The sequence below is a fragment of the Oncorhynchus mykiss genome, chromosome 9 (assembly GCF_057628025.1).
Source record: "Oncorhynchus mykiss isolate SJ-2025 chromosome 9, ASM5762802v1, whole genome shotgun sequence".
NCBI classification, from domain to species: Eukaryota; Metazoa; Chordata; class Actinopteri; order Salmoniformes; family Salmonidae; genus Oncorhynchus; species Oncorhynchus mykiss.
In genome coordinates, this window is record NC_143030.1 from 30,874,965 (window position 1) to 30,886,222 (window position 11,258).

At 49.4% G+C, this 11,258-nt stretch overlaps 1 protein-coding gene across 1 annotated transcript; it reads left to right on the forward strand.

Annotated features, from left to right (window-relative positions):
- The first annotated feature begins 6,001 nt into the window (after nucleotides 1–6,001).
- Nucleotides 6,002–10,189, forward strand: LOC110531867 (uncharacterized). Its single transcript, XM_021615336.3, has one exon. It carries the CDS (start codon nucleotides 6,350–6,352, stop codon nucleotides 8,762–8,764), a length of 2,415 nt encoding a protein of 804 aa, XP_021471011.2. The 5' UTR covers nucleotides 6,002–6,349; the 3' UTR covers nucleotides 8,765–10,189.
- Nucleotides 10,190–11,258: the final 1,069 nt, after the last annotated feature.

The window sequence follows — 11,258 nt, forward strand, 5'->3', positions numbered from 1 at the left end:
ACTTTTTTGCCCCACTGTATGTTCAAGAAGGGCCCTTTTCCCTTTATTCAGATTACACCTGCTCACTTTCGGTTGTTTGAAAAGGAAATAATCTCCAAAATATTGTTTTCTCCATTCACTTTCGACATGCTTCCTTGAAAGTTGGGATCTAGGTCAAGGACATTGAGAAAGTTCTGAAAGGGACCATTTTAATGGCAGTAGCTGTTCAAAGAAGCAAGGGTCTATAGAAGTCATAGAAGTCAGGGAGAGAACACGAGTTACCTCTGTGAGTGTGGCTGTGAACATGGGTCCTTGAGGGAAGAGAGGTGGAGGTGATTTACAGACTGCCTGTGGATGGGGAATAGGAGATAACAATAGGAGATAGCAATATCTTCCAGTAGTTAAAGAAATGATTGTAAGCAGCAGAGTGTCTTTCAAGCATATTTGCTAGACAACTTTAATACATTTTGGCTGACTCAACGATCATTTTTTTTGTATCAGACTCGGCTTAAGGCTTATCATTTTTGGAATTTGTGATACATTCCTTAACATTGTGAAAGGATAACAAGGCAACAGTATGAATGATGCAGCGCAGATTGATCATTAGATGCCAGAGGAGTAGCGTTTTAAGTGTTTTTCACAAAATTGAAAATGGTGGAAAATCCATCATGCAGACTTTATGAGTCCCCGAGGCAAATTTGTTCATTGTGAGGAGAGGGACCTATGTACCAAATGTAATTACTTTAGGTCCAACAGGGTGAGAGGCGTGACCTTTAACAGTTTGCATTTTCAATCGCTTGTTATAGCGCCACCACTCAGTGTCATTTTGTAAATGCCGGATCTCTACGGCAAGACACATCATACACTCAGGTTTCGTCAAAATCGGTCCAGTGCTGTCTGAGGTATCGCGTGTGACGAACGTACCAACAGACAGAGACAGATCCACATCGTTGGGGGACAACTAGAGTCTGTATTCAAGCCCAGCAAGGGACTAGTTCTTAGATGCCTTTTTGCAGACGCTCTATTTGGAGAGTAGGGAAGAGCTAGCAAGGGCAGTAGTGATCATTATACACAATTTAACTTCCAAAAACTTTGCTGACTTGAAATTAAGTCTAGGTCCTCCAGCTTAATGGCTGTCACAAATAGACTTGGGTCACTTCTTGGCTAGAGTTTCACTGCACGGCAGCTCAATCCTTTGGCACGTGTTGGAGGGGGGCTCGACACCCCTCTACCCCCTCCTATACCTCACTCCCGAAACCTTGTCCTTTGGCTCAGAGGAACCCAGATGTGTGTGTGTGTGTGTGTGTGTGTGTGTGTGTGTGTGTGTGTGTGTTTTTCTTCCGTTCCATCAGAGAAGTGAGCCTTTGAGCGCCCTTTCCCTGTAGAGAATCATTGTACCATATAAACTGCTGTGAAATATAATTTACATATCCAAAAATATTGTATTTTCAGCTGTTTGAAGCTGGTGTACAAAACCGAAAAAACGAAACTTATGAACGGTTAGAATAGAAATAGCACACATAAAACATATCTACCGCTTCTTAGATTTGCTTTCAATGAGAGTGACAGATCTATAACACACATTTCTATGTGAATTTGCTCAGGTCGCCCAAAAAGTTACATATTGCAGCTTTAATTGGATTCCGTGAGTTGCGTTGGTAAAGGAGAATAATCGAGGGATAAGCGAGTGGGGAATGCATTATTTATAAAATGTATTACAAGTTGGTGTGTGCGCACACACACAAACAGAAGAATGGACGCACATACAGGTATTTCTTAGATAATCAGACAGAACTGTTAATCTGACAGATAAACAGACAGATAGCCCTTTGTGAACTTTCATTTAATAGACATGCTCCTTAAAGACGGAATTTCTCAGTAGGGGGAAACTGCCCCACCACTGTTATTGCTTTTGTTGAGGAGCATCGCGCAGCATGGCAAAAAAAAAAGGGCTGTACATATTCTCTTTTATCACACGTGCAATGATGTCTGAGGCAAAAAATATGTGTTTGCTGTTTGCAGTAACTTCTTTGTTGTTGTAATATCGCAAATGGACATGGCTGTTTCACAATTAAAGGTCCAATACAGATATTTTTATCTCATTATCAAATCACTTCTGAGTATTAAGTATCTTACTGTGACTGTAGCTTACTGTGATTTACAATTAAGTAGCTTACTGTGATTGTTTTAAATTCAATTTGTCAAAAAGGGAAAAAATAGCTTCTTAGCAAAACTAACTGTTATTGTCAGGAAGGTTTTGTCACGTTCTGACCATCGTTCGTGTGTGTTTTCCTTGTTTTAGTGTTGGTCAGGATGTGAGCTGGGTGGGCATTCTATGTTGTGTGTCTGGTTTGTCTATTTCTATGTTTGGCCTGATATGGTTCTCAATCAGAGGCAATTGTTAGTCATTGTCTCTGATTGGGAACCATATTTAGGTAGCCTGTTTGGTATTGGGTTTTGTGGGTGATTGTTCCTGTCTCTGTGTTTGCACCAGATAGGACTGTTTAGGTTTTCACATTTCATTATTTTGTAGTTTATTCATGTCTAGTTTTTCCTTTATTAAACAAACATGAATCATCACAACGCTGCATTTTGGTCCGACTCTCTATCACCTAAAGAAAACCGTTACAGAATCACCCACCACAACAGGACCAAGCGGCGTGGTGAAAGGCAGCAGGAGCAGTGTAAAGAGGAATGGACATGGGAGGACGTTTTGGATGGCAAGGGCTGTTACACTTGGGAGGAGATACTGGCTGGAAGAGATCGCCTCCCATGGGAACAGGTGGAGGCACTTAGGAGAGCAGAGGCAGCCGGAGAGAGGAGTCGGCGATACGAGGGAACACGGTTGGCAAGGAAGCCCGGGAGTCAGCCCCAAAAATGTATTGGAGGGGCTCACAGGGAGTATGGCTACGCCAGGTAGGAGACCTGCGCAAACTTCCTGTGCTTACCGGGGGGCTAGAGAGACCGGGCAGGCACCGTGTTATGCTGTGGTGTGCAAGAAAACCGTTACAGAATCACCCACCACAACAGGACCAAGCGGCGTGGTGAAAGGCAGCAGGAGCAGTGTAAAGAGGAATGGACATGGGAGGACGTTTTGGATGGCAAGGGCTGTTACACTTGGGAGGAGATACTGCCTGGAAGTGCGGGCTATTCCACCTCGCCGCACTGGCAGGGTGACCGAGAGCATTCAACCAGGTAAGGTTGGGCAGGCTCGGTGCTCAAGAGCTCCAGTGCGCCTGCACGGTCCGGTCTATCCAGTATCACCTCCACGCACCAGCCCTCCGGTGGCAGCTCCCCGCACCAGGCTTCCTGTGCGTGTTCTCGGCCCAGTACCACCAGTGCCAGCACCACGCATCAGGCCTACAGTGCGCCTCGCCTGTCCAGCGCTGCCAGAGCCTTCCTCCTCTCCAGCGCTGCCGGAGTCTCCTGCCTATCTAGCGCTGCCAGAGCCTTCCTCCTCTACAGCGCTGCCGGAGTCTCCCGCCTGTTCAGCACAGTCAGAGCCTTCCTCCTCTCCAGCGCTGCCGGAGTCTCCCGCCTGTTTAGCGCTGCCAGAGCCTTCCGCCTCTACAGCGCTGCCGGAGTCTCCAGTCTGCATAGAGCTGCCCGTCTGCAAGGAGCTGCCAGTCTGCAAGGAGCTGCCAGTCTGCAAGGAGCTGCCAGTCTGCAAGGAGCTGCCAGTCTGCAAGGAGCCACCAGAGCTGCCAGTCTGCAGGATGCCGCCAGAGCTGCCAGTCTGCAAGGAGCCGCCAGAGCTGCCAGTCTGCAAGGAGCCGCCAGAGCTGCCAGTCTGCAAGGAGCCGCCAGAGCTGCCAGTCTGCAAGGAGCCGCCAGAGCTGCCAGTCTGCAAGGAGCCGCCAGAGCTGCCAGTCTGCAAGGAGCCGCCAGAGCCGCCAGTCAGCATGGAGCCGCCAGAGCCGCCAGTCAGCATGGAGCAGCCAGAGCCGCCAGTCAGCATGGAGCCGCCAGAGCCGGCAGTCAGCATGGAGCAGCCAGAGCCGCCAGTCAGCATGGAGCAGCCAGAGCCGCCAGTCAGCATGGAGCAGCCAGAGCCGCCAGTCAGCATGGAGCAGCCAGAGCCGCCAGTCAGCATGGAGCAGCCAGAGCCGCCAGTCAGCATGGAGCAGCCAGAGTCACCAGTCAGCATGGAGCAGCCAGTCAGCATGGAGCAGCCAGAGCAGCCAGTCAGCATGGAGCAGCCAGAGCAGCCAGTCAGCATGAAGCAGCCAGTCAGCATGGAGCAGCCAGAGCCGCCAGTCAGCATGGAGCAGCCAGAGCCGCCAGTCAGCATGGAGCAGCCAGAGCCGCCAGTCAGCATTGAGCAGCCAGAGTCGCCAGTCAGCATGGAGCAGCCAGTCAGCATGGAGCAGCCAGAGCTGCCAATCAGCATGGAGCAGCCAGAGCTGCCAGTCAGCCAGGATCTTCCAGATCCGCCAGTCAGCCAGGATCCGCTATTCAGCCAGGATCCGCCATTCAGCCAGGATCTTCCAGATCCGCCAGTCAGCCAGGATCCGCCAGTCAGCCGGGATCTGCCAGAACTGCCAGCCAGCCGGGATCTGCCAGAGCCAACTACCTGCCTGGGCTTCCTCTCAGTGCCGAGCTTCCTCTCAGTGCCGAGCTTCCCCTCAGTCCCGAGCTTCCCCTCAGTCCCGAGCTACCCCTCAGGCCCGAGCTACCCCTCAGTCCCGAGCTACCTCAGTCCCAAGCTGCCCCTCAGTCCAGTGGGGCCCTTGGTGAGGACTACTAGGCCAAGGTCGGCGGCGAGGGTCGCCTATCTAGGGACGCTAAGGAGGTGGACTAAGACAATTATGGAGTGGGGTCCACGTCCAGCGCCAGAGCCGCCACCGCGGACAGATGCCCACCCACACCCTCCCCTATACATTTAGGTTGTGCGTTCGGAGTCCGCACCTTGGAGGGGGGGTACTGTCATGTTCTGACCATCGTTCGTGTGTGTTTTCCTTGTTTTAGTGTTGGTCAGGACGTGAGCTGGGTGGGCATTCTATGTTGTGTGTCTGGTTTGTCTATTTCTATGTTTGGCCTCATATGGTTCTCAATCAGAGGCAGGTGTTAGTCATTGTCTCTGATTGGGAACCATATTTAGGTAGCCTGTTTGGTTTTGTGGGTGATTGTTCCTGTCTCTGTTTGCACCAGATAGGACTGTTTAGGTTTTCACATTTCATTATTTTGTAGTTTATTCATGTATAGTTTTTCCTTTATTAAACAAACATGAATCATCACAACGCTGCATTTTGGTCCGACTCTCTTTCACTTAAAGAAAACCGTTACAGGTTTGAAACTCTCTTTTTTATTAGTCTATTACCAAATTTAACCAGGCGGTCTTTTCAAACAGTTCTTACACTAAAATGGCATTATTATCATCTTCACAATTTCACAGTATTATTCCAACTTCATAGTGTGGAAATATATATAAAACACAGGTAAATCAAGTTTTTGACTACACTGGGGCCTTTAAGGATTCCAGCTTTAAGCAAACAGTGTTCATGTTCTCTCGACAAACTCTCTCCATGTCAACAATTTAAGATGACAATAACTTGAGAAAGTATTGAACCCATCTCTCAGGTGAAGCACACAAGAAAATAACAGAAGAAACAAAGAAAAGATAGAAAATAAAAACTTTAGCGGTGGACTGAAAGGAGACCAAGGCCATGGGAAGAGACTGATGGGTTCTTGGAACACAGAAAGGGCTTTGTCGGATAATCTCTTTCCTCCTGCTCACTGAATTATTGAAGAAACAAAACCATGTTTAATTGTCATAACTGGATTTGCCTTCAAGGCCTGGTGGGGATGGTGTGAGTGTTTGTGTGTGTATGTGCTTGTGTGTGTGCCTGTGTGCGTGTGTGGGGGAGATGAGGGGTAAATGGCTGGGTCCCAAGCCATTTCCATAAACGGACTTATGAAAAACATACGAGACACTCTGAGAAAAAAAAACACACTGCACTTCCCCAAACCCCCCCCCCCCCCCCAAGACTCTCAAAGGCATCACACACACACACACACACACACACTAGCAAAAACGTACAATTCTTTTTTCAATCCCCTCCCTCACTCCTTCCCCTTTTGCCACCCTCCCTCCCTCTCTCTCTCTTTCTGAAATCTGGGGACAATCTGCAAGCACTCAACTCCAGCATAGAAGAGTGAGAAGTTTGAGAGAGAAAGAGAAAGAGAGTGAAGTTTTGAGAGGTAAAGTGCAGATGAGGAGAGAAAAGTTGGTATATTAAGGAAAAAACAAGACGAAACAAATACTAAAAAAATTAAGAGGAGAGAAAAAAAATCAAGGAAAGTATAGAGTGGGCAAAAAAGAGAACAAGAGAGAGAGTTGGAGAAGTGAGCCGTGGAGAGTGAACTAACGATGGGTTCCCCAGTGCGGTGTGCTGCTGTTCTAGTCCTCTCACTACTGGGTCTGTTCTGTTATACTCCCCCTGTGTGGGGCCAGGATCTACAAGAGAGGGACGCTCTGTGCAACGAGGACGGCTGCTTCGTGGTCTACTTCCAGCGCAAGACCTTCCTGGACTCCTGGAGGAGCTGCAAGGAGAAGGGAGGCAACCTGGCCACAGTCAAACTCCAGGAGGAAGCTGACACTATCGCTGCTCTCTTCTCTGGCGTGGAGCTACGTGGCCCGAGGACCAAGGTCCAGGTGTGGATCGGTCTCCAGAGACAGCCTCGCCAGTGTTCCGCCTCTCGCCCTCTCCGTGGGTTCACCTGGACTACAGGTGACCAAGATACCCGCTACACCAATTGGCTGCGGGACGACTCGCCCAGTACTTGTTCAGCCCCACGCTGTGTGGTAATGACCTATGGCACAGCAGCCCATGAGCAGCATGATCATTTTAAATGGCTGGACGGCTCGTGTTCGGTACCAGTGGATGGCTACCTGTGCCGCTACACGTACAAGGGCATGTGCCCGGCGGTTTGGAGCGAGGGGGGCGGCAATGCCCTATATAGTACCCCCTTCAGCCTCCTCAGTAGCCTCCTTACCCACGTCCCCTTTGGATCTGTAGCCACAGTGCCCTGCCCGGGGGGCTCCAAGGAGGAGCAGTCTGTTCTATGTGTGCTAAGGGAGGATGGCACTGTGGGGTGGTCCAGGGAGACGCCCCTCTGTTCCGACACTGGAGAGAAGAGCTGGTGCGATCGGAACAACGGAGGGTGTGAGCATTTCTGCCAGGAGGCCGGAGAGCACTACTACTGCGAGTGCTCGGACGGCTTCCAGCTCGGGGATGACGGGCAAACATGCGTCGCTGCCGACCCGTGCCACAGTGCCCCCTGTGAGTATGAGTGCCTGCCCCTGTCGGACGGCTACCGCTGTGCCTGCCCCGAGGGCTACATGCTTTCCCCGGATGAACGCGGTTGTCTGGATGTGGACGAGTGCCTGCAGAGCCCCTGCGAGCAGCTGTGCGTCAACGCCCCGGGGACCTTCGAGTGCCGCTGCCGTGAGGGTTACCGACCGGTCGAGGAGGGCGAATGTGAGGATGTGGACGAGTGTATGGAGGACCCGTGCGAACACGCCTGCGAGAATACACCCGGCTCTCACGTTTGCCACTGTCATCTGGGCTTTTCCCCTCCTACCGAGGAACCCTCCCACTGCCAGGACACTGACGAGTGTCAGATCCCTGGGACATGTCAGCAGATGTGCGTGAACTACGAGGGGGGCTTCGAGTGTTACTGCGAGGTGGGCTACGAGCTACTCTCTGACCACTTCTCCTGCAGGAAGATAGGGGAGGGAGAGGACTCATTTCCAGCAGCCACTCCCTCCTACCCTTGGGTCACCCGCCACCCCGGCTCCATGTGGGACCCCCACGAACCCTTGTACCCCTGGACCCCTGCACAGACCAACACTGACTGGCCTCTGGAGACGGAAGAGTCCCTGGACTGGCTCACAGACCCCCCCAGGGTGGAGAATGATGTCATCTGGGTCACCAGCGCACCCCAGGAGGAACCCGTCCCAAACCACCACCCATTCATGGTCCCCCCCATGGAAGAGCCCGAGGAGGAGGAGGAAGAAGAAGAAGAGGAGGAGTATACACTGGACTGGAGCACCATGATTTTGAATTCTCCAGCCCAGGTCCAGCCCGAGCTAGAGTCTACGCCCAGTCCCTCTCCCAGCCCCTCTCCCAGCCCCTCTCCCAGCCCCTCTCCCACCTCTACCCCCACCCCAATTCCCACATCCGACTGGTATGAGGAGGAAGATGACGAAACCACTACCAGTTCCTCAGTCCTCCCTACTTCCACTATCTCGGGAGGGGCGTGGAACTGGCTCTGGTTCAGCCCCGCCAGCCATGATCAAGTATTCACCACGTCGCAGGAGCCAATCACTGACCAGCACGTCCCCGCATCCAACTATGATGATACTGATGATAATGAGGAAGAGGGGGACATTGACAATTGGAAGGTGACTTCCCTTCCAGAGCAGGATCAGGGCCCGGGTGAGAACCAGGACCAGCACACCCCCTCCCTGCCTCCTCCTGTGGCTCCCAAAACCCCAATTACCCCCAACCAGGGCGTGGTGGAGGGGGTGAATGAGAGGGAGCCGGCCCAGGAGGACGAGAGCAGCCAGAAGCAGGGTGGTGGCAACTGGCTGCTGGTGGGCCTCCTGGTGCCCCTCTGCATCTTCACCATTATTATGGTGGCACTGGGTATCGTCTACTGCACCCGCTGCGCTGTCACGCCGCGCAACACGACGGCCACCAACTGCTACCATTGGATCTCCGGAGCGCACGACAAGCAAGGCGCGCCCAATCCCAGCAAGGGGATACAGTCACATGTTTAAACAGATGAATGAGGAAAGACTTGTACATAAATAAACTGTTAAATAAGAGACAGAAAGAAGGTAAGAGAGTGGTGGTTGTTGTACTGTATCTGCCTCCTCCCGTCCCATTGCCACTGTGTTGTCGTACTGGGAGTCTTTGAACACTTGAATGTGTCTGTGGAATATCGGTTGAAAGAGAAGAACAGGGAAGCAATACTAAAAAAACACTAATCCCTTTCATGGGGTCCTTTACATGTTGTAGAAAAAAATTGCATCATTGTTGCTTACACTGATCTCAAAGCACAATATATAGGCCTATGATTGCACTATAGGTACAATAGAAACCGTCCGTTGGGATTGTTGTTGAATACATCTGGTCATATTTACGGATGCTGTGGGAATATACTGTCAATATATCACCAGTGCCATCTGAAACCAAAGCCAAAGAACTGTACTGTAGCTTTTAGCATTTTTGTAGTCCATGAAATCTGGGTGTGGGTCTTTCAAAAAATGCTGAGGTTTTTAATGCTCAATTGAGCTCATTTCCAAGTATGTATTGCAAATGACTATTTACGTCAACTTTGTTAAAAGAAGCATCACATGCTGCTTCATATTTAGCTATGCAAGCTATGCAAGCATGACTGTCATGACGCTGTTGAGGAAAAGCAGTCACTCGGATATTACTTTTATGGCTTGTGCTTTTTAAAGGAATCGGAATAAATCAACTCACAACACAGACCGAAAAAATGGTATACGCCTGTATATGTGTTTGTGTTACTATAATTGTGTACTGTATAATTTGTAGCAATGAAGTTTTTTAGAAAATGTGTTAGCGTCATGATTCCTGATTTAATTAAGTGTCTTTTGTTTTATATAGACCACACAAAGCTCTTGGTAATTCCATGGAATGTCTGTCTGTCTGAGGGGGATGTTTCCTTCCATTCAACTCCGATTAAACACTCCTAGTCCTCTCACCCACATTCACTCATATGGGTTAGAGTGCAGATGTTAGATGTGTTCGTATTACACACTATAGGGACTGCAATGGGGGTCACAACAGGCTCCCGGTTGACTTTAGCATTGACCTTGTTAGCGGAGTAGTGGTCTTCCAATCGTTCCCTAACCCCATGTCACATAACTCTTTAGCATGCATCCCTCCCCATTGTCACAGGCTTGCCCATAACATTACATGGACTTTAGCCATGGTGGAGCAGTACCAACCGTTAGGTGTTTGAAATCAATGCTCCCTTTAGTTACTTGGGAAGTAAGTGCGGTCCCCATTCAAAGGAGGACGTGTACAATGTCAATGACGGACAATCAAATCAACTGAAGATCTGCCTTCTGTATCAAAGGACTGTTAAATTATGCCTGAAGCCTTTTCATTTCTGTTACCTGTTACGTTTTAAGTAATTGCTAATTAAATGTTAACGATAAGGGTTCCATCAATATTCATGTCTTGTGTTTTAAAGGTTCATGGAGCAATCACTTCACGGTATAGGCCCTAGTGCAATGTCTGCTTTATGTTTGGAAATCCCAGTTTCAATGTGATTCCTTGTGCAGATAGAGAATATGGAAGTCCCAGTAAGTCCAAGAAGCCCTATGGGGTGTTAAATTGACTCCTTAAGCTGTCCTTCCAAATCAAATCAAATTCTATTGGTTACATCAACATTTTTAGAAGATGTAATTGCGGGTGTAGCGAAATGCTTGTGTTCCTAGCTCCAACAGTGCAGTAGCATCTAACAATTCACAACAATACACAAGAATCTCAAAGTAGAACAATTTAAGAAATATATAAATATTAGGATGAGCAATGTCGAAATTTAAAAGTAAAAGAATAGAATTTTGAAATATATAAATATTAGGAGTAATGTTGGCGTGGCATTGACTAAAATAAGGTTGAATAGAATACAGAAAATACACATGAAATGAGTAAAGCAGTATGTAAACATTATTAAAGTGACTAGTGTTCCATTATTAAAGTGGCCAATAATTCCATGTCTATGTACAGTATATAGGGCAGCAGCCTCTAAGGTGCAGGGTTGCGTAACCGTGTGGTAGCCAGCTAGTGAGGGCTATTTAACAGTCTGATGGCCTTGCGATAGAAGCTGTTTTTCAGTCTCTCGGTCCCAGCTTTGATGCTACTGTACTGACCTCGCCTTCTGGATGATAGCGGGGTGAACAGGCCGTGGCTCGGGTGATTGATGTCCTTGATGATCTTTTTGGCCTTCCTGTGACATCGAGTGCTGTAGGTGTCCAGGAGGCCAGACAGTGTGCCCTCGGTGATGCGTAGGGAAGACCTCACCACCCTCTGGAGAGCACTGCAGTTGTGGCTGATGCAGTTGCCATACCAGGCGGCGAAACAGCCCAACAGGATGCTCTCAATTGTGCATTTGTAAAAGTTTGTGAGGTTCTTAAGGGCCAAGCCAAATTTCTTCAGCCTCCTGGGGTTGAAGAGGCACCATTGCGCCTTCTTCACCACACTGTCTGTCTGGGTGGACCACTTCAGATAGTCGGT

Excerpts from the sequence above, each read along its gene's own strand:
- LOC110531867 (XM_021615336.3), top strand. The coding sequence starts at position 6,350 with ATGGGTTCCCCAGTGCGGTGTGCTGCTGTTCTAGTCCTCTCACTACTG.